Raw genomic sequence first — 24,584 nt, forward strand, 5'->3', positions numbered from 1 at the left:
TCGTCAGCAAACTAAAGTCTTACTGGTAGTTTAGGCCCTATATATATCCCTACTGTCCAGACATGGCGGTGCCGGACTCTGCTATGAGAGCAGGGGACCTATCATCTTTCTTCTGGGCTGAGGTTCTGTGCATCTATTTTGGAAAATGATATGCAAATGCACAATTGAAGCACGAAGCAGGCTTCTGATTGGCTGCGGTGCCGAGTATGCAAATTTCAACTGCAGGTAGCCTATGTCTGTGTGCTTGCAACGATACACGTGTACTGTTTGCGCGTGGCGAGGGCGTGTCCGTGGCGAGTTTGTAGAACGTGCAGTCAAGATAATCCATCCATGATTTTGCAGAGTTTAACACAAGTAGATATTATTGAGCTTGAGTATTTTGTTGTGTAATAATGTTTTGAATGTTGAAAGTGATTCCATTTTTCAATAAATGTTGATTTCTTTAACTTTGCACCTTCGATCGAAACTTATTAAAAACAGACGCAATCTTGATAAGTCACAGTGCGTATGTTATTTTAAACTATTTCCATTTCCTCCTCCCAGTATTGAAATAGTATGTAAATGCATTGTGTATGTAAATGAAAAATGTATTCATTGGGACAAATTTATTAACTGATAAGGGCTATTTTTCACATTTGAAAGACAGTTAATTAATTGGGTTATAGTGTTCTTACTGTGCTATGAGGTTTGCACACACTCCATTTAATGTTTTAGGTTTAGTATATCTGGCCAAAAAACTCCCTCCAAATGCTCCTGGACCGGCCCCTCTTTCAAATTTTAGAACCCATTGCGGCCCGCGAGTCAAAAAATTTCATCCGTTACACTGAATGAGTGGCCAGAATTACAATCTGTTGAGTGCAGCCCTGTGGTCGGCCTGAGGTACACGTTTCATTCAGAGGCACGAAGGTTATCTTGAGCAAAACTGCCTTGAATTCAACATTTATGAGGTTGCGGCACATGTTGGTTTCTTTCACATCTGACAATGCAAGTGTTAAATGCTGAAATGTTTTATCACCATCAAAATAATATCACAAATAAATGTAGTTGAGAGAAGCACATGTTTTGTCATGCATATTTTCACAGCTCACCAACTAAGCCTTCGAGGTTGAGCTTGATGTTGCGGCACTTAAAGTCCGGGTCTGCTCCATTCCTGTGAAGCACGATCTGAGCAATACACTCATCTATTAACTTGTAGTACTGAGGCCTGAGGGAAAGAGTGACAAATTGACAAATATATGATTAGGAAAAACAGAAAGAAACTGAAGTGGGAATGGCCTACAAGTGTCTAGAAATGCACTATGAGTTGTGATATATTTTACAACAATTATTGCAATTTACGGTTTTCATAACTCCACTATGTCCTAGTTTACACACAACGTTGGTAGGATCAAGTACAAATGTGTAATGTCTTATTTTTGTTTGATACCGGTATTTGAAGTGTGTGACGGCATGAGTTTCACTTGCTTTTGTTTGTATTATGTCCGACTGTGTGTTTGTTTGTTTGTTTGTTTGTTTGTTTATACAGTCGCATGACACTGCATCTTATAAACTCAGCTCAAAATGTTTGGGAAGGGTCTTATTTCTTGACCACCTAACATGCAGTCTGCCTACCTTGCTTATTTTTCTGTCCATATTTTTGTAATATTCTCCATTCTATCACCGGACGTCAACAGTCTGTGTACGAGTGTGTGTATGAGTGTGTGTGTGCGCGTGTGCGCATATTTTCGGCAAAACATTTTTTTTTGCGTGGAGCGAGAGAGACACCTTGTGTAATTTTAAGAATACTGTAGTTGGAATCAGAATCACACTCCCAATGACACGTCTTTGAATTCCTACCTCACGTACCACCTTGCAGTGTACTTTCACTCCACATGCACTCCGTTTTTATCAATGTAATTAACAAGTTTCTCACAAGATCAAACTCCTGCCTCTCCCATGCCTTAATCCCAATCTTTTGAGAATCATATCTTGGTCTACCTATGTTACATTCCACTGAATCATCTGGATGGAAAGATTTCAATCACAGTATTTCATTGTTCGTGTAGGTAAATAACAATACAAATCCATTACATGAACACAACATTTTCCATCGTGACATTGTTTGAACTCCTTTATTTTCCCGAGTGTTGCAGGTGTGCTAGAGCCTATCCGGGCTGATTTTGGGCATTAGCACGGATACACTCTGTGCTGGTTGTCACCCAATCGCAATTAGAGTGTTCGATCAGGCATATTTCCGGAATGAGAGAAGAAACTGAAGTACCTGGAGAAAACTGACGCAGGCACGGGGAAACTGCAGACAAGAAGCTATGGTGCTTGACTGGTTAATGAGGACGAGAATCGAACCTGAACCTCTGCACTGTTGTGGTGGACACGCTTAATAGTCAACCACCATGCCACCAATAAGTTAGTGTAAATATGTTTAATATGTATGAACGAATGTGGAATGGATGACTGTGAACTGCAAGCCATCAAACTATTGAATCTTTGGACTTTCGTCATTATTAACACACAAAAAAATTTAATAGCTATTTTACTGCATTCAATCGGATGAGCCCATAAAGGGTATGGCGGTGTAAACCAGTTTCAGAAGAAGAATGACATATTGTGAATTTACGGCTAACTGTCACTTTTACCCACATGGGTTACAACTGATTCTTATATGTAAATCAGGTAACATTTAAAAAAATTGTCATGTGTCAAAAATGTGTCATGGACACTTATAAACTAACATAACTCATTGGAAATGTTTACATTTATTTATCAAACGAATTTTAAAAAATGTGGCCTAGTTGGCTTTCTGAATAACAAAAGCAAAGAAAAAAAGACCCAGTCTAAGTAATGGATCAGCACTGTATCACTTAGTATAAAAAATATGGGAAAAATATGTAGCTGCGAGCGGTTGGGAAATGCATCAATTATTATCTGGTGTTTCTTTCTGTTTAATTCATAGCTATCAAACTCAGATAAATACCACTTAAGAGCTCTTCACTCAACATAAAATTGTGCAGCCCAGCCTCTTGCTGAAAGAAGGAAAAACTACCACAAACACAAAATTACAGTTTTTATATGCAGATGTGTCCTCCTCGGAAAAAATGCATTGATGTGCACTACCTGGCCAAATAATCATTGCGGATCAGCAAGAGGTGCTGCATCAGGGAGAGGAAGTTGCTTTCAGCTTTGGAGTCCTTCACTGTGTTGACCAAAATGTCAAACACTTCCCTCACATCGGTAAAACGAATTCTGTTAAGGCAAAATGTCCATATGGTCCTGTGAGACGCTCAATCAACAATTGGATCTATTTGCACCAAAATTGCTCGGAGATATAAACACAAGCCATTGTCCCATCTGTCATCCAAAAACTCTTCATTGCGCTTGTATTTACATATCATATGTGGTTGTCTGTGCATGGCATGCAACATTAAATATGCAGCAGTGTTTAGGCTTATGCCAGTTGAGCTCAGTCCAATAAGTAACAACTAAAATAACATTGAAAAAACTAAAATAAAATGTTGAAAAAAAGCCTAGATTGCAATGCATTGACCATGATGTGGACATTTGAGACACCTGGTGTTGGAAACTGAAACTGCAAGTTGTATGAACCTGCAAGTTGTATAAAATGTCCTTGATAAACAGCTACAGAAATGTTTGAGATGTGTCCAACACCTATTCAACAGACTGAGATAATGGCACCCAGAATATTTTGCGGACAAAGCTGATGTGACACCCACTGCAATCTTTACGGCATTCCTAACATGTTCAAAAATGGATGGACCAACTTAAACTGAAGGTGAAACTGTGGCCTTCTTTTTGTTTTCTGTAAATGTAAAATTCACACTATGCAGAGTAGCACTGATTCTATGAAACTACCCCAAAACACCCAAAGTAATACTTGAAATGCACTGTTCTTCAGAAAACTAAAATAAACACTTATTTTGGTTTTAACGTATTTTTTATTTAGTCAAAATGTTTTCTTTTCCTTCACAACTACCCATCATTTAGGAGTAAACTGATTTACATAATCAAAACGTGCGAAGAACCTGAGATGAAAAAATATGCTTAAGAATGATGAGGATTATTTTTTTTAATGACTACATATTAGACTACTGTAATGAACGTTTTATTGTTATGTGTTGCCGTTGAGGGCCTGTGGCAAATATGTCATGGTCAGAAGGGTTTGATTTCACAGCTCATGAATGCAACACTCAACCGTGTGTGCACATTCTAGTACGATGGCCACCACTGGCATATAAAAACTTACTTTTGGCAGTTGACAAACCTGAGCTCACTGACTACTGCTTCTGTAATCCATAGTAGACACAAATTTAATTTTGGCGTACCAAAAAGGACATTATGTTACATTAATTCAAACACACAGCATAACCTGTGTGTGATAATCCAAGCTAATTTCAAGACAACTGGATAAATGTCAGAACTGAAATATGCTATCAGCCTCAGCATGCTTCCTTTTTAGATGATCGAGGATTACTGACTAATAAATACGCTGTCATTCATAGTAGATGCAACAAATGTTAGCGTGCGACAAGACATCATGTTTTATCAAACACACGTGGTAGGCATGTGTGTGTTCATGTTAGCCTTCAAACGGGACTATCTTTATTTTCAGAAATGAAATCAGGCTATTGAGTTGCTTGTTTATCACTGCCGTGTTGCTATGAAAGGCACATTTGCATTGTTTCAAGTATTTTTTTGGGACGTGCACCCTAACTTTGCGATTCTGCTGCTAACATGGGTCAAGCCGTACAATTGCATTGTCCACAATGCTTCTGTTTACATCAGATGACCCAGATTGCCATAACTGCGCATATGCGCCATAGAAAGGCATCCACCAGTGGGGTAAGCAGGAGACAAGGCAGTTTCACCAGGAAAACAGAGCGTGCCCCAAATAAATACATAAATAACATGTCGACTGATATTTATTGTCTACCATATTGATCGTTGACATTGTCGTGACTAGACGGCTAATCATGGAAGCCTTACTCTGCACCTTTGAGCATGGTGCTTATTTGAAGTAACTCAGAGACAAGTGACCTATTGAGAATAGGTATAGTGATTTTGTACTGTTGTATACTTTCAAACTAAAAAACATGAAGGACAGTATAATTACCACATGCAATATCACAAGTGTCAAAGTCCGGTCCTCCAAGGGCCAGTGTCCTACATGTTTTCCATGTCTTCCGGCTGCAACACACCTTATTCAAATGAAAAAGATCGACACCAGGCTTCTGCAGAGCGTTTCTCATGAGCTAATCATTTGGATCAGGTGTGATACAGCAGGAAAAAAAAAAATGGAAAAACATGCAAGACAGCGGTCCTATAGAACTGGACTTGGACTTCTAGGCTAAAAGATCTTTTGTGAGCAAGGTCTGACACCATTTTGATCAAAAAAGGATATTCCATCTCAATGCGGATGTCGTCGAGGCGTGATTTAAGGTCCTCTGAATCATCTTCGGCCTGCTCATCAAAAACTGTGAGTTGCACCCTGAGCTCTTCATTTTCTATTGTCCTCACCTCCTGTAAGGACAGAAATGAAAGTAACCTGAAACGTTTTATTTTATTTCACCATTTGTTTACCATAACACGTAAACTTTTAACTTGGGCAGAATCAGTCAGGCCAGAGGGTCATGCGAGAGCATTTTCTCTACCTTAAGGCAGTCTCTGAGTCCTAATCTAAGAAGTTCAGAGCGAATATGGATCCTGAAGTCCAACTCTTCTCCTCGACTAATCAGTGCATTGATTAGTTGCATGCATCCACCCTGAAAAGAAAAAAAAACTTGTGAGATAAATTGTTGCGAAGAATTTCAAAACACCAAGTGGAGCACAGCAGGTGTATTATGGTGTCAAGATTTGCTGTTTATCGTTTGCATTTCTACCTTCAGTGTAATGCTGGAACTTTTCATGCCAGCTAGGAGAGGCTGGAATCTTTCAATGTCCCGTTTCTCTGCTTCCTCTGTGATGGCTTCGAGTACACGCTCATGACTGCAGAAATATACGCATTTAGCACTTATTTGTTTTTTTATGATTGGGTGCATTGAGTGAGAAAAGGCTATGTTTTTATGTTGGCAAACAATTTAAGATCCTAAACTGTTGATGCTGAACATCCATCACAAAATTATTCTTACAGATTCTCCGAGTGTTCCAAGATGGAGATGGCAGAGAGCAGCTTGACAGCATCAACCATCATATGAGGCACCCTAGGGTCAATGGCCCTGACCAGCAGAGGAATTCCTTCGTCTGACTCCAGCATGGATTTTAAACCATACTAAAGGGAATGACAGAACACAGTGGAAAGCTGAATAGTTGTGAAGTCAATAAATTTGCATACAAGTTTTCTTTTCTTTGTTTTGAATCCAGTCTGGTAGATATCAGTTGGATTTCGGCACAATACAAAATGCATTTAGTCCTTTCAAACTTTTATTTATTTATGATGACGTTTTATGATAAAAACATTTTCATGCAAGCATTATCTAAGTATCAAACCACCCGCCCCTATTCAGAGCGGTGTAAATGCTCAAATGGTGTAACAATAAATACACAACGTGTTAAAAATAAACTCTGCTTTATTTTTGATGGTCTATCTATCATGATGTTACCACAAGAGTCAAGTATCTTTTTGAGGCGTGAGAACCACAGGACTACAATGTTGAGCCAAACTTTGTTTTTACCTTTTGGAATAATCCCACCTTCTGGTGGAAAAATTGTCAAACAACACCTCGGAGCGGAGAGCCAACATTTATGCTTTTGAAGAGCACTGCGACGACAAGGATTGTGTACTTCATTTTAAAGGGGGTAATAAAAGAGTCTTACCTTGTTGTTCATGAAGGCTTTCAGACAGCGTATGATCTCATGTTGACATTTCACTCCCATCATTCTAGGAGGATGACATATTAATACATACACAATTTGCATAAACAACTGCACTTTCTGTGGTTTGAATTTCTTACGGGTACTCGTCTTTTTCTTCCTGCAGTCTTCTGAGTAGGTTCAACAGAAGAGCCAGGCCTTCATCTCCGAAATTCTGCACCCAACTACAAGACACAAAACCACTTGATTTGGAAAAATGTAGTTTTGTTTTATCTGAATCTTTTGTTTTTATTTTTTACTTTAATGACAATGGCTATTGACACGACAAGTATAGATGGGTGCATCACCTGACAGGGTTGTTATTGAGCGAGACTCGAAGAGATTCTAAACAGCTCAGCAGCTGTGAGTCCCGGTAGTCTGACCTCAACTCCTGTATATATGTCACGGCTGACTTAGAGCTTTCTTTCTGGTCTTGACCCTGATGAACAAACACACAAACAAAACAAGCAGTGAGACCAATGTGTAGAGCCTTGTAATTTTTGACCTATAATATTTATGAATAATTCATAAAAATTGGAATTGAAGCAATAAATGACATGTAAATTCTCTGCAGTGACGTTAAAAAAATGAGATCAGTTCCGGAAGCACTGTTTTGATGTGCACGTTTTTCTGGATCTAAGCTGGGAATATATTGTCAATCTATTATGGATAAATTAATAAATAATCACATTCCATATACACTCAAAATTGTCCGAGATGTGAGTGTGAGGGATAATGGTTGTGCATTCCAATGTGTGATTTTCTGGCAACTGGTTCAGGGTGTCCTCCGCCTCCTGCCCGAAGATAGCAGTGACGATTAAGCAGTCCAAACAACTGAACGAATAATGATTATTATCGACGAAATGTCCAAAAATAGATTTGGCATAATATAAACACAAACATTATTTTGTGCACTTGCTGACCTTCCAAACACTCTACATTGTCATGTAGGTGAATTTGACTTTTAAAGAGTATAGTGGCTGCTATCAGCTTAGGTAGTATACGAACATACTTGTTTAATTTATGAAAGTGCACCAGCGGCTGTGTCTATCCTTGACCACCTTTGGAAGGACTACAATTAATTCCCAGTGCTAGCAGTGGCAGGCTCTATTAAATTAGGTAAGAATATTTAGTTTACTCGAGACGGGCAGTTGTGTAAGTTCTGATTTACAGTAGACACTTTGCTTCTTTTTTATTATCGAAGTGTGGGGTGATTCCACACAATGGACATTCTACCTTTTGTGTGCATGATTGTCCTGCATTGTGCCTATTGCTTGGCGGCTCTGCAGTAATATTAATCCATAAGAAAAACTGATCACCATAAATACTTGCAATATAATGAAAAATCCACATAATGAAATTAGAAATGAGAGACTTAAAAAGCTATACTTTAGTGGGACTGAATGCATTGGGCTAGAAGACTTAACACCAACATGATCAAGTGTCACGAAATCTGTTGATGCAAGATCAGTGATGGACAGTAGAATCATAATTTTCATGACCTTCTCTGGGCACCCTGTCATACGCTTTCTCCAGATCTACAAAGACACAATGCAATTCCTTCTGACCTTCTCTGTATTTCTCTATCAGCATTCTTAAAGCAAACACTGCATCTGTCATACTCTTTTTTGGCATGAAGCCATACTGCTGCTCACAAATGTTCACTTCTGCTCTTAGTCTTGCTTCTACTACTCTTTTCCAGAGTTTGATTGTATGGCTCATCAACTTTATTCCTCTGTAGTTAGTACAACTCTGCACATCTCCATTGTTCTTAAAAATGGGCACCTGTAAACTTTGTCTCCATTCTTCAGGCAACTGTCCACCATCTAAGATCTTGTTAAATAACCCAGTCAGGAACACCACTGCCACCTCTCCAAGACACTTCCATACCTCGATTGGTAAATCATCAGGCCCAAGTGCCTTTCCCCCCTTCATCCTCTTCAGCGCCCTCCTCACTTCATCCTAATGTTTGCTACGTCTTGGTCCACAACAGTCACGTCTTCTACTCTTTGTTCCTTCTCATTTTCCTCATTCATCAACTCTTCAAAGTACTCTTTCCATCTTGCCATCAAACAATTGGCACCTGTTAATACATTGCCATCTCTATCCTTAATCAGCCGAACCTGCTGCAGGTCCTTACCATCTTGGTCTCTCTGTATCGCCAGCCTGTAAAGACCAGTCTCGCCTTGCTTGCTGTCCAGCCGAGCATACAAGTCATCATAGGTCTCTTGTTTGGCCTTTGCCACCTTTACTTTAACCGTGCGCTACATCTCCTTGTACTGCTGTCTACTCTCGTCCGTCCTCTCAGTGTCCCACTTCTTCTTTGCTAACCTCTTTCTCTGTATACACTCCTACACCTCCCCATTCCACCACCAAGCCTCCTTATCTACCTTTCTTCTACCCGATACACCAAGTACTTTCCGACCTGTGTCTCTGATTATGTTCGCTGTAGTTTGCCAGTCATCTGGAAGGACCTCTTGCCCACCCAGTGCTTGTCTTACCTCCTTCCTAAATGCCATGCAACACTCTTCCTTTTTCAACTTCCACCATTTTGTCCTCACTTCAGCCTTTGGGTTCTTCATCTTCCTCAGTGCCAGGGTCATCCTACATTCCACCAACCTATGCTGTCTGGCTACACTCTAACCAACCACTACTTTGCAGTCACTGATTTCCTTTAGATGCCGCCGTTGACACAAAATGTAGTCTACCTGTGTACTTCTGCTTCCACTCTTATAGGTCACCCCATGTTCCCGTCTCTTCTGAAAGAAAGTATTCACAATAGCCATTCCCAATCTCTTAGCAAAGTCAACCACCATCTGTCCTTCACCGTTCCTCATCTGGAGTCCAAGCTTGCCCATCACCTCCTCATCATATTTGTTTCCTGCGCCAACATGTCCATTGAAGTCTCCACCAATTACAACCCTCTCACTTCTCGGGATGTCTGTATGACTTCATCAAAGTCCAAAAAAAATTTCTCCTTCTCCGACAGCTCACATCCTACTTGTGGGGCATACCCACAAACAACATTGAACATCACACCTTCAATTTCTAGCTTCAGACTCATCATTCTGATACTCTTTTTACTTCTAAGACATTCTTAACGAACTCTTCTTTTAAGATAACCTCAACTCCATTTCTCTTTCTGTCTTCACCATGATAGAACAACTAAAACCCTGACCCTAAGCTTCTAGCCTTTCCACCTCGTGTCCTGGACACACAGTATGTCTACCTTCCTTCTCTGCATCATGTCAAACAGCTCTCGACCTTTACTTGTCATTGTTCCTACATTCAAAGTTCCTACTCTTAGTTCCATACTCTTGGCGTTCCATTTCTCTCTTTTCCTCCGGGCACACCTCCCTCCTCTCCTTCTTCTACCCACAGTATTCAATTTTCCACTAGCACCCTGAGGGTCAACAGTATCAATGGCGGCCGTTAACCCGGGCCTCGACCGATCCGGTATGGGATTCAGAGGTTTGATTCGCATATTTGTTTTGGCAACATTTTTTACCTCGGATGCCCTTCCTGACACAACCCTCTGTATTTATCCGGGCTTGGGACCGGCACAATAAGACACTGGCTTGTGCCCTCTTGTGGATCCATCCTAATTCACTCCAGGGCCCCTTCAGTGCTGCCACGGCGTGTGCCTAAGTCTGATAGTTCACTCAATTTTAGACTGTCGAGGGGAAAGGATGTCGGGAGGCAGAAGTCCCCTCTTGACCTCCTGGAACATCAACTCTCAAAGTAATCGCTTTTGTGCGTTTTTTTGGACAGGTAAAAACTCTAAAAAACATGTTATTTTTTGAAAATGAGCGAACAACACGATGTGTGATTTAATTTTAACATCTCTTTAATTCAGAGATGAAAATGGACTTTTTTGAAAATACAAATGCGAGCACCGCAGGTGTAAAGTCCTGCCCTGCTGCCGGGGGGGGGGGCATGTGTGTGTTGATACAGCCGCATGACACTGCAGGCGCGCGCGCGCACACACACACACACACACACACACACACACACTAGTTGCTAAGCATCAGGACCTAAATTAAAACAAACCATCAGGATGTCCCGTCACACCCACTCAGCACTTAACAACTAATGGACAGCCCTGTTTATACATAATTTGGAGAATGTGCTTACTAAGTCACATAATTGCCCGGTAAAAAGTGAACAAATATCAAACGACAAAATAGTAATTGTGGTCTGTTAGCACTGGAGCTGGTAGTAGTGTAAGCTACTTGTTGCATGGACTTGTTTACAGCAACTGAATAAAGTGAAGAGATGCGAGTTAATCACAAACATCATGTCTCAACATTAGATAGAAAATGTTCTGATTCAGTTGCAGTGATACCTCAGTTACAGTGATACCTTGGCTTACGAACTTAATTGGTTCCCAGACAGAGAGTGTCAGGCGAAGTGTATCCCAAAAATTAATTTCCCATCGGAAACCTTTAAAATGAGAATAATCCATTCCCAGAACCCCATAAAACATAATTTTCTACTTTCTAATTTCCTAGGCCTTAAAACTACGCAAAATATACCTCATTTTGCGTATAATAAATGTGCCGTATCATAAAGTCGTTTTATTTACCTTTGTGATGGTCGATGGCTTGATGGAATGGAGTGCCCCGTTTCCTCAGCATTAAACACTTGATGAGGAACATAACCTTTTTCTTTTACCAACTTGAGGAATGATCCCTTGTGGGGGCTTTCTCTGCGATAATTTTATGTAGTTCCTCATCAATTGTGTTCTGTTTAGCTGGGTTGACAGCCTTTTGCATCAAGTGCTTGTGTGGGTTGTTTGTGGAGCCTGATTGATGGGATATTTTAACCGTGCAGTCTACACTCTGACTTTGAACTATCAAAGTTGAAACTCTCACTGTCGTCTGCCTGTCTCTTTAATGTTTAAACCACCTGCCCTCACTGCTGCGTTCTTGACCAATCACGTGGCTTTAACAGAAGACTGGGGGAAGGGAATAGAGGACAAAAAAAAGTCGGCAGCCATTTTCTTTTGGGAGAATGGCTTCACTCCCTCTGTCTGTCAACCCCACACCCCCTCACTTTTGCGTTCTTGACCAATCACGTGGCTTCAACCGAAGACTGGGGGCGGGGAATAGAGGACAAAAACAGTCGGCTGCCATTTTTTGGTTAAAACGGCCTCGTTCGCGAATGACACATCACTCATTGTGGCAGCTTCGTATGTATCCCGAAAAATAGTTTGTATGCCAAGGTAAAATTGTCATAAATTTAACGTGCGTTAACCAAAAAGTTCTTAATCCAAGGGGTTCGTAAACAGAGGTATCACTGTAATAGGTTTGACTTTGTTTTACTGACCGCTTTTGAAGTGTGCAGGTACTGAGAGACCATTTCACGTTTAATGGTGATGTCTTTTTCCCTGAGAGGCTGCTGCTTCTCCTCATTTAGGTTCATATCCACCTGAACCACACAAAAAAGGTTGATGACATTGGTTATCATGATGAATAATCCGTAAACTTGAGCAGGAAATAAATAGGATCTGCTTTTCAACTATTCAGGTGGTTCCGCCGACATTTAAGTTCAGTCAGATTTCAGTCACGTCAGGCATCTTGATCCTTTTCAGAGGCATGTTACATTGAAAGTTTAGATAATAAATACACTGTCGTGTAGGACTTGTTATTTTTTTACATTTGACATCACATGACACTGTAGTGCTTTTTCTACTATGAAAGGTGTTTAAAAATAGAAAGGTCTTTTTTCGATCACATCACGGAAAGAGCAGATTCTGCTAAAGTAGACATACAGTGAAACGGGCTGCTCACCAGCATCTGTTCAAAAAGTTCGAGGACATATTCATCGGAATGGTCGTGCAGTATTGCACTGGCCGTGTTGATTTCATAGTTGGCAGCTGCAGAATGACGCTGACCTGGCACATGGCTGAGCTTCTCCTTGTCCTTCTTAATCCTCATGCTTGTAAAACGTTCCAACTAGATTTGCAGGCAAAATGGCACATGTTAGATTGGGGTGTTGAGAATGACAAGCTACAAAAAGAAAACTGGCAGTGGGAAATCCCTAATCAATTTGTGGTTAGAAAATGACCCAACAAAAAAATCGTTGAGTAAATGTGGTGGTTAGCATTTTTTTTACATCAATGGAAACCTGATTTCAACGAATTCCGAGAATTGATTAGGGATTTATATTTAAAATATTGATCACATCAAACTGCCAAATAAAGTCAACACGTTGACGGAACATGCAGATGCAAAGGAATCGTGAACAATGCAAGTACTAAGTTCCCTTGGGTGCACAAGTGTATGCACTGTTGAATGCCAAATTGGAAATTAGTTGTATAAACTTCACAGTAGTTAAGGTGCATCACCAAAAGCATGCACTCCCAACTAGAGTACACTCAGCAATAAATGTTTTAAGTGTGTTAGGGTGGATTAGATTGTGACAAACAAATAGTGGCAAGGGGAGTTTGTTTATTTACAGAGTGTACAAGGTGAATGAGGCAAGCAGACGAGTGTTGGTGGCAGGAAGTTATAAAACCTACCTCATCTGGAATCAGACGTTTCAGTGTCTATGGATGAAGAATGAGCAAAGGGGAGGAAGGGATTGTCATAAAAACGATCAAATGATGCCAGAAGGAAAACACGACCATAAGGCAGGAATTTTGAATTGGACAATGTGGAAAATTAATAATGCAAGTCATTCACTGATGGACATGTGGGGACATTGTGGTAATGTTAAACTATAGTTGAATTCTAATCAAATCGGTAATGAATATTAATTAAGAAACGTATATCACAGCAAAAAGAGCCAGAGTGGCAATTATGCAGATAAATTGGATTACAATGAGTCTTAACGGTTCAAGTAAGGCTCGATTGTGTTTTGTGAATGTGCGCGTAATATCTGATCATGTCCACCAGATGTCAGGCTACACATACAAATTTTCACCTTTAGTCCTCATTGGCCAGAAAGGCCTCCAAGCGGAAAGACGTGACCTCACATGTCCCCCATTTCACTGACTAATTAAGACAGTTCAATTGTCAATAAAATTGGTTTGGTGAATGTATCAAAAACAAGAAATTTCCACAAAAACGTGTCCAGGTTCATAAAGCAGAGATTGACGCCATCAAACACAAGACACAAGAATTTGTACTTATTTCGCTATTTTACCCGACCGAGTGTGGTATGGACAAAATTCTGAGGCCTGACACAGGAAATTTTAAGTCAATTTTGTTTAACCCAATATAGCATTTTTTTAATAAAATTACATGAAACTAAAGGCATTTATGTGGTATTTCTTCTGTTTATTAAAAAAAATATACAGACTGCAGAAGCCCGGATAAATACAGAGGGTTGTGTCAAGAAGGGCATCTGACGTAAAAGCTTGGCCAAAACAAACATGCGAATAAAACCTCTGAAGATGGAGGACACTGATTCGCTGTGGCTACCCCTTGAAGGGAAGAGCCGAAAGGAAAAGAAGAAGTTATACAGACTGCATAATAAGATATTACCAAAATAAAGTGGAAAAAAAAATCTCGCTGAAAAATACCCTCCGTTTCAACGCACTGCCCTCAAAATTTAGGGCAACCCAAGTTAAAATGGATTGCTTCTCATATATATTTTTAAATCAAAATAATAGTGGACCAAAGTAAAAACTTTTTAAAAAAAGTTTAATAGCAGGAAAAACGCTACATTTGGAAATAACTATTTTACATCAAATCATGTGTGACACAACTATTAGCACACCTGTTGTTAAAACATGGTTTCAAAAAAAAAAAAAAAAAAAAAAAACAACAACAACAAATAAAAGAGTGCCCAATTCGCAAAATTGTGATCATTGGTCATTCCTATTTGCACAATATCTCTCAAAATCGTCAGTCGACCGATGCAGGCCTTCTCTCTCTCCTGTCCTCTGTAAACGTTCTTACAATTTTCGGGATGAGAATATACTTTTGCAATAAAAATTGTTTGATTTTATGTTAACATATTCACAGTGCATGACAATAATTACAGAGTGCATTGTATCTGGTTTGACAATCACTTTTCAAGGAATGAAATCAAGATAAAAAAACATGGTCCTTAAACAATCATTGAATTTTACGCCTGGCATACACCCACGAGGTGTTGCTAATTAAAAAAAAAGTTTTAAGAGGTTGAATACATATGTGAAAAGAAAACGATCATCTTGTTCTGAAGTTTACAGTGCTATAATCCGAGAGGTAATGTGGTTGAGAATAAGATGGTGTTGGTGATTCAGTGGAAAATACAGCAAACACTGAGTTGCTTTTGCTTACCATGTTGCCATAGCAATGCGATAAGCAGAATTGGAAATGGTTTCAGGCAGCCACAACCATACGTAACAGTAGGAATTGACACAGAAAGCAGAAAAAAAGAAAGTAGAAAAAATTGTGACTCAAAAATACTGATTCATCTCTATCCATCTTTTAGGAGACGAAAGGTCACTTTATTTTCATGGCACATTTCATACACACTATGTGCTTTACATGACTAAAAGTAAAACATTTATAAAACAAGAGTTGAAGACATTGAAAAAGTACCACACTGAAATTACTACAAGAACATAAGATTAAAAAAAAACAAAAAAAAAAAAAAACAACAAAAGAGTGAACATTTGTAGACTTTCTTTGGATTTTTCTCCAAACCACATTTTGGAAAGCACTGCTGACATCAGGTAGAAATCACTAAGCTCCCTAGTTTTGTGAAAGATAGTTTGTTTGATTATCTCAGTAACACAAGCTTGAAGACACTCCTGAAACACATTCTGACACAGTCAATCGACATGGCCAACACACTGCAGATATGTCCTTGTTTATAACGATCTTTGTATTTTCTTTTTCCCTGCCATGGGTACAACTAAAAGAAACCACTCATTTATTCATTCAATAAAAAACAAGTCTGGCAACCTTACTAATGGTCAACGCTAAACATTGCATTGTAACACTCAACAACTCTTTGCATTTGGTGAGCCATTTTAGTGGAGAGTTAGGCAATTAATTTTGCAAAGGGGCCACCCAAGAAACCCAAGCACTTCCCGAGGACCTAAGAAAAAAACGTTTTGTCTTTTTTCAATCAATAGCAGTGCATGTAGATGCAGTATAGTGTCCACTGTTCTTCTTCTTTTCCTTTCGGCTTTTCCCTTCAAGGGGTCGCCACAGCGAATCAGTAACCTCCATCTTCAGAGGTATGATACTCATGTTTGTTTTGGCCAAGCTTTTACGTCGGATGCCCTTCCTGACACATCCCTCTGTATTTATCCGGGCTTGGGACTTTAACCAGAATTATGGAAAGCAATTAAAGGTACATCCTTACACTTTAAAAAATTAGAACAATTTTGATCAGCAACCGACAACCCAGTCAACCTTGCCATTCCTAGTCAAGACTCCTAAAATTATTTTACAATCATGCATCAGATTTGAACATCACTATTCTGGACAGTCAAAGACTCTTCACAAGGGAAACATGATTCATGCACTTTCACATTTACGCTCTGGTGGTGGAAGATTATGTACTTTCTGCAGCCCCAGCCACTCCTGGGGCACATTGACGGAAGCACAAGTGCCTCGATGCAGCTATGGCCGTGCCGACCACCACCAAACTTGTCAACCCAGCCATACAACAAGTGACACTGGAGGAAAGGTACGGCTGCTGTAAAGGCATCCACTCTTGCGGCGTCAATAATACTATTTACAGTAATGTATAATGTTACAATGATGATTTGAAATTAGGGACAAACAATTTTGGAAAATAATTAAAATTGCAATTATGTTTTAAATTAAAAAAAGGTCAGTACTATTATGCATGAGATCAATGGTAATAGAATATGGTTACTTCAGAGGATACCTGACATTTTAATTATATTTAAAAAGAAGCATCAATACAAAATAGTGCTTCATCACAAGATTTGCTTCCCTGCCACTAAAAATGGCAAGGATCCTCAGTGATCTAAACACAAGCCCAAGTGTCTCACTAAAACATCGATGGTCAACTGCAGTCTGAAATTATCTCAATGCCACTTTGATTGACTCCTTCTCCGCCCCAATGAATAAAAGGTAATGAACCCCTCCCACACAAGCATCCAAAATTTCCCCAAAAAACGCTAATAGATACATACTACACGCTTGCTAAGGTAAGTGGGGGTTCCATGAAGGAAAAAAATATAGATACCGTAAATTCCAGACTATAAACCGCTACTTTTTTTCCCAAACTTTCAACCCTGCGGCTTATTCAGTGATGCGGCCAATTTATGTAATTTTTCTAACGGCCGCCAGGGGCAACTCGAGTAAAGGTAAGATTAAGACCGGTGGAATATATGCGTCGAGGAAGACTGCAACTTCTTGTCTTGTGCATAAATTAAATTCGCCCGAACATACCCTCATCATGGAAAAGAAGGCATATGACACAGCTTTCAAGCTAAAAGCAATCAAGCTGTCTGATAAAGAAGGAAACAGAGCTGCTGCACGTAAACTCGGCATAAATGAATCGATGGTGAGATGCTAGAAATGGCAGCGGGAAGAACTGGAGCAAAGTAAAAAGATGAAAAAAAGCTTTCAGAAGTAATAAAAGCAGGTGGCCCGAACTGGAAAACATTCTAGACGACTGGGTGAACACACAGAGTGCAGATGGCCGAGATGTTTCGACTGTCCAGATCGGACCGAAAGCAAAAACAATCGCCACAGAAAAGAAAATTCCGGATTGACAGCAAGAGCGAGATGAAAAATATGACAAAAAAAAAAAAGAAATGTAATGAGAACAAAAATGTTGTGCATGCGCATGTATTTTGTCAAAATATAAATGATTATTTTTCCTCATACCTGTGGGCCCGAGAGTACCAATGATAAAATGACACCCCCCCCCCCCCCCCCCAACCACAGCATTAAAGTTACCATCCCTATGTTAAGTTATGACGTAAGGTTAAGTAACGTGTTCCAGAATGTTCCAAACACGTCTGGGTCAAGTCATAAAACTTTACGGACAATTTAACATCATCCAGACCTCTAAAGAATTCTGACCACCAGGTTTTTGAGAGAGGAGTGTGAACATATTTATTAGCTGCCTGCTATTGCCTCCTTCGTAAAAGGAGCAAGTGGTGAGAGATAAGCGTATTCAATAATGGGGAAGAATAACAATATATCCTGTTTGCTGTTTTTGCACAACTTCCTGACAAACCCTCATATCGCATATGCCTGCAGGTCCACATGCACAATGCACACAAGAGTCTTCTACACACTACTAGCATGAACAAGTACTGGATTAATATGACCATAAATCAACATACTCTCAGTTAAGTTTACGTTTATGTATTGGCTTTTCTTGAAAATAAAGGCATGCCTAACTGAAGTAAGACATTCCTATTGTGGAAGGTCTAACTGACAGAACATGCAACTCACAACAACAGCAATAAGGCCAACGAGGCCATGTGACATAATAAAACATGCTGGTAGTGCAATAACAATCAATTCATCTAGTGATGACTTTGTTGATTAAACAATGTTTCGGGGAAAAAACACAAATTTAAATTTAATCCATATTAAAAAATACTTCAAATTGACAGTGGAGAAAATCCTTGGTGCATCAGCTGTTGTTAAAGCGCTACATAAATCAATATGCATTGGATTGTATTTTCTCCACTTTCCTTTATAACACAAAGAAAAAAATGACGCATTTGAATGTGTGTATATGGGTTTCATGACCAATGCAACCACAAGGGTTTGTGACACATGCTCCTGGAATTAACCATTTCCGTTGCAAATTGTGTTGTCAGATTATTTGTTATTTAGTTTTTTTTTATACTTCAACATGGTGCTGCGAGAGTGGTTGCCTTTCCACCAGCTCCTGTATTTTGTTTGTCGACTTCTTTCTTTCCTTTCCTCTTCCTTTCATAACTTTGCTGCTGTGAAATGTAAATTTCTCCACTGTGGGACGAATAAAGGTACATCCAATCCAATCCGTAACCAATAACACAAGGATCATAGACAGTACATTCTGTGTTTATTATAGTTAAGTGGCACAATGATCACTAGCCTAGATTCAGTGTAGGTATTGCCCACCAAAACAATGTTGATCAAATAGGCACTTGAGCTCAGATGAAATTGTCAACTCTCTGGATAATATTGAATTTATGACCAAATAATTGCAGTAATTGAGAGGCCATGTTGTTGAGATCAACTAAGGTTGAAAGATAAAAGTTTAACACCCACATAAAACAGTTCAGTGTGAAAAAAAAAATGCAGAGGTGGCCATGGATGACTATGAATGTTTGTTGGCGATATTTGAAGTGCAGCACATAAGTAGGGTGGTCACGGGGGTTTCGGTTCAATTGTCCAACGCTTTGCTGTAGACTTTCAGCTGAATATTAAAGACAGATGATCCAATATCAATGGAGTGGCACAAATAGTGTGGCGTTTCTTTTCGTGCACGCTAAAACCAGTCTGCGTGTCCCCAGAGGACCATGGGACTAAATTACATTTAGAGAAAAACACGGTAAATGACAGAATATAAAACAGCACCTGACTGATACTCGAGTGGTTAGCACACAGACTTCACAGAGCAGATGTCGTGAGTTCAGATCCGCTCCTGCCTCCCTGAGTGGAGTTTGCATGTTCTCCCTGGGCCTGCGTGGGTTTCCACCATGTCCTTCTGTTCCCGCCCATATTCCAAAAACATGCATGGCAGGCTGATTGAAGACTCCAAATTGACACTCGGTGTGAGTATGAGCAAGAATGGCTGTTCGTTTCTGTGTGCCCTGTGATTGGCTGGCAAACGATTCAGGGTGTTGTCCCCCGCCTACTGCCAGTAGACACCTGGCATATGCTCTAGCACCCCCCGTGACATTTGTGAGGATTAAGAGGATCAGAAAATGAATAAGAGAATGAATAAAAACTGACAGAACTATAACGGTAAACGAGGAAAATTCAAGTACAGGTTGAAATGACCCTTTCTGCTATTTTATTGTCGGGCTGCAGGATAAAAAATTTGAACTTCCTGCTTCTTTAGTATTGGATTGATGAATGTGACATGCCCCACCCTTTATCAGTCGAAAATTGTCTGTCCAATAGATATGAACCAGCCCTTCCTTTGCAGTTTCAATACAATATCTCAAGATATGTTTATATTGAGAAGGTACACAGGATCAACGTAAACCAAAGAGTTCACTATTGTCGAACAATAACGCAGGAACAAGGCAGGCCCAATTAAAACATAAAAGGCTATTCAATATTTATCTACCCTATAAAGAGCACCCTGAGATGCTGCTGCAAGCTTGACAGCCTAATACATCACACTAATGATGATCTATATTATGAATGCTATTCTGCAAGTGGCAAAGTCAGATGAGGGAACAGAAATAGACGCAAAGCATGTTAGAATGTACTTATACTGTTTAGATGCCTGTTCAGGCATTTCCATACTTAAAAATTTTGTATGAAGAGTTACCACTGAATTATAAAAAAATACTCATAATAAAATCAATTATTGAGGCCTCTATATTGGTGCCCTCTTTTCACATCATACATTTAGAACTTTAAATTTAACTTGAATAAACATTTCCAATCAAAAGATTTTGAACACAAAATTTTCAGTCTGAACCGGGATGGAGGGTTATTTAGCGCAATGCTAAATGGATTTTGAAATATTCCTAATAAAATTATGAGATGTAATTTTGAGAACATTTATGATCAGATCTCAAAACTATACATCAAAATAGAAAATCGCATTGTGAAAACAAACGAATAATGATACATAATCTTCAATTTATTACATGAACCCGGTTATTCACTCCTCCTGTACAACATAGGCCGTAATTTAACATAATTCATTTATGGCTTCAGCTGTGTTTATCGGTGTAGTGTATTGTGTTGTTTTCTCTCCAGAGAAAAAAATATACAGTAAAGTCTCGTTATATCGATATCGGATATATCGATAGTCCCGGTTATATCGATACTATTTCTATGCACGCACGGAGAAAATTACATGCAAACAGGGTCGGATATATCGATAGTCCCGGTTATATCGATATTTTTTCGGACTCCCTTGAATATCGATATAACGAGACTTTACTGTATATATATAATTGTCCCTAGGTGTGAGTGTGAGAGTGACTGTTGTACGTCTTTGTGTGCCCTGCGATTGGCTGGCAACCAATTCAGGGTGTCCCCCGCCTCGTGCCCGAAGACAGCTGAGATAGGCTCCAGCAACCCTCGCGACCCTAATGAGGAATAAGCGATACGGAAAATGAGATGATGATATATATATATATATACATATATATATATACATATATACATATATATATATACATATATACATATACATATATACATATATATATACATATATATATATATATATATATATATATATATATATATATATATATATATATATATATATATATATATATATATATATGAGAGAGATGAGAGAGCTCATTAGGACTTGTTGAGTCAGGCTTTTGCTGAGGTTGCTCCACCAGGTAGTGGTTGCACTGCTGTTTGAAGGCACACGCTGGCACAATTTTATGCTTGACAAGAGGCTGCCACTTATTGTGGAGATGAGCTACATGCTCCATGTTACACACAAGACAATACAGCCATGTTGGAAAGTACTTTTCATGTAGAAACATGTTTTTTGGTGGTTAGAACTGTCACAGAGCAAGGTATCTTTGTCAACTCTGGCCAGGTGATACAACACCCCATGGTCAAATATCATGTTCTAATCTTTCATCCATATGATTGTCCCATATCACAGTTAAAAGTATGAGGATGCAATGGTACTGTATTTCAGGAAATATTAGACAGCTGTTAATTTGTTATTGTATCTATGTGGTAGTTATAAACGGTTTTGACATCAGACCATTGCATTATCCTCACCGGGGTCGCGGAGATTGCTGGAGCCTATCCCAGCCTTCTTTGGGGAGTAGGCGGGGCACACACCGAATCTACATCTTGGGTCAATTTGGAGTATTCAATCAGCCTGCCAAGCATGTTTTTGGAATATGGGAGGAAAGCGGAGAACCCAGAGAAAACCCACCCAGGAGAACATGAATACTCCACACAGGGAAGCCGGAGCTTGAATTGAACTCGGTTCCTCTATTGTCTGAAGTCAATGTGCTAACCACTCAACTATTGGGCCATCAACACTGCAAGTGACAGGTTTAATTAGCATTATTTTCTATTCTTTATCTGAACCAATAGAAGAAAGAAAAACACTTTTAGAGTGTTTAAATTTGACGTCAAAAGTTATTCACTGTATGCCCAATATTGTTTCATATAATGACTGAGTCGGACTATTTTAAACACACTTTTTGTCAAAACGTTTCTCCAGTAAAAGATTAAATCTGGTGTGTGTTGCATAGTAAAAGTTGTATAAGAAAAGATTCAAATAGAAAGCTGGTGTGAGGAGGAGATCAGGTCTATGGAGGGCACATATCTCTGTCTATGACTCATGTTTACTCATACTTTTGTCAATAATACAGACAAGTTGCCATTCCTGAAACATTATGTGACGTATGTAGCTTGCTCACCTTTTTATCTAATAGTGGGAATAACACATTTTAAAAAAGGAAATAATGAATTACAAAAACTACACTGGCATAAAAAAACAAAGTGTGGAAGAATACTGGGCAGAGTGACTGGTATTAATAAAACAATTATATACAGTGCACATGCATATGTGGTCCTATATTTACTTAATGACCATGAGTCCCCCATTGCTCCACCATGGTTACTGATTGTCAGTGTGCTCGTGCTATCACTTTTCACCTGTTGCTAGACGTGACTAAGGAGCTGAGTTATGCAACAAGTGAAACTTGGCTGGTGACAGGCACCAATAGGACAATGTAGACACCTCAAGTGAACCACATATTAAACCCACAAGGGACAAATGGGGGGCTGTGGGTGTTAATGGGCTAACAATGTCACGTTAAACTCAGATCCCACAGAACTCAATAAGCAACATCGATTATAGAGTAAATAAAGGCCAAAAACTAAAACACTCAAGTAGAAGCTTTATGCTAAAACACACACAATATATATATATATATATATATATATATATATATATATATATATATATATATATATATATATATATATATATATATATATATATATATAAAATGAATGAGCTTGGTGGAAATGTAATGGGGCAGGAACTTCCTTTTATTTTGACACTTCCTCGTGTTTGATAGTGTTTTATACTTTTGAGAACTACATCGACGTATCAAAGGACAAACCAGGGTGGTTTATACAGTATACATTCATGTAATCAGAGGTTGAACGTCTGATGGCTTTGTACTTTCACTTACATAACTAATTTAAACAAGCGACATGAGCGACATAACTAATTTAAACAAGTGACATGAGCGGAAAAGCCAAGAACCTAAAACAATGTGATTTGCCAGCAAATGACGCTTATGAGATACTCACAAATTTCTTTTTCCCCTCTCCATCTTCATAGCCCTTCTTTGACTTCTTGTCTTTCTTGGGAGCAGGAGCCGAGGTGTGTGGATCCATAGTTGTAAAGTTAATCCCTTTCTTTCAACTCGGAGTCAAAATAGTCTCCGCGTGGAGGTAATCTCGTTGATGCAAAAAATATATTCAAAGCAAATTACTGATCTGACGATCTACCAAGACAGTAGGGGCCTAGTTATAACAGTGATTATAATCTCCTCGAGTCTGGGTCGTGGTACTACGGATGGATAACTAGCCACAACTAGCACAGAGTTGCTAATGATCTGGTCTAGAGCCAAACTCTTCGTAAAGCCGTCTGCCGGTCTTCCAGAAGGAGGGAAATTCAAAGTGCTGTAAATCGTCGTAACCAGAATAGGCATCCCAACGTCCCATTTAAAAATACAAACCGCGATTTAAGATACCTGCATCCGCGTGTAACGTCAACACAAACACAAGTTAATACGAACTGACTTTCGTTTACAAAAGTTTGGAGAAAAGGCAGCTATCGTTAGCTTTAGCTAGGTAAAATCGCAACTGCAAAATCCACTTTCAGAAGATTGGTTCAGACTACAGGGGCTCATCCTCGATGTTGCCCTTGTACTACAGAGGCTTCCACAGAACGTTTCATGCCTACTACTTCTCTCGTCAGTTTTTCAATTCCGGCATGACAGTAGCGAAGACAGATTTCAACACCGAGTCAATTGTCTTCCTGTACTTTCTTCTGACACTCGCCCTGTAGCAGTTTGGGGGCGGAGGCAGCATCGGACTACACCTGAACTGCTTCCTGATGTACTACGTACTTGCACTTGCCACTATTGTGAGCTGTTTCTCCTATCCAAACTCAACGCAATAATTTTAATTACGTTGAAAAAAATGAGTGTCCGTTTTTGAAAACTAAAAAGGCTAGTAACACGCCCCCTGAACTACTTTTTCCCGTTGGATATTGCTTAAAAAGTAAGGCAGCGACCTTGGGCGTTTCGAATTTATGTGACGTGTGTCTTTTTGTTTTGTGTGAAATGAGAACCGACGTAAGAATAGGATGCAAACGCCACACGCATGGCCGGTGACGTGCCAATATTTGAACCCGGATCAATTCCAAACCATAACTTCGTTGTGCTTTCGATGAAAGTGTCATGTCGCAGTTTTTTTATTTCCCACGGGCCGAAGTGCACTCGAACGCCCCATTGAACTGGGTGGTCTGTGATGGAAAGTGTCTGCAGGGGAACCCCAAGGGCCAAGGGTCCAACATCACTGACCGACTTCAATATAAAGTCA

At 39.4% G+C, this 24,584-nt stretch overlaps 1 protein-coding gene across 1 annotated transcript in view; it reads right to left on the reverse strand.

The window, feature by feature from the left end:
- Positions 1-24,026, reverse strand: part of diaph1 (diaphanous related formin 1) — a 101,221-nt gene extending 77,195 nt beyond the window's left edge. Inside the window, exons 1-13 of the mRNA XM_089023804.1 lie at positions 23,286-24,026; positions 13,385-13,411; positions 12,654-12,818; positions 12,190-12,291; positions 7,170-7,300; positions 6,963-7,046; positions 6,826-6,889; positions 6,141-6,280; positions 5,892-5,997; positions 5,664-5,774; positions 5,414-5,532; positions 3,112-3,228; positions 1,089-1,204 (exon numbers count right to left, since the gene is read on the reverse strand). Coding sequence (XP_088879930.1) covers positions 1,089-1,204; positions 3,112-3,228; positions 5,414-5,532; positions 5,664-5,774; positions 5,892-5,997; positions 6,141-6,280; positions 6,826-6,889; positions 6,963-7,046; positions 7,170-7,300; positions 12,190-12,291; positions 12,654-12,818; positions 13,385-13,411; positions 23,286-23,372 — 1,369 coding nt within the window. The 5' untranslated portion in view covers positions 23,373-24,026. The remainder of the gene's footprint in view (positions 1-1,088; positions 1,205-3,111; positions 3,229-5,413; positions 5,533-5,663; positions 5,775-5,891; positions 5,998-6,140; positions 6,281-6,825; positions 6,890-6,962; positions 7,047-7,169; positions 7,301-12,189; positions 12,292-12,653; positions 12,819-13,384; positions 13,412-23,285) is intronic.
- Between the last annotated feature and the right edge of the window lie 558 nt (positions 24,027-24,584).

This window comes from Hippocampus bargibanti, linkage group LG02, assembly GCF_051943395.1.
Source record: "Hippocampus bargibanti isolate YZ-2025 linkage group LG02, ASM5194339v1, whole genome shotgun sequence".
NCBI classification, from domain to species: Eukaryota; Metazoa; Chordata; class Actinopteri; order Syngnathiformes; family Syngnathidae; genus Hippocampus; species Hippocampus bargibanti.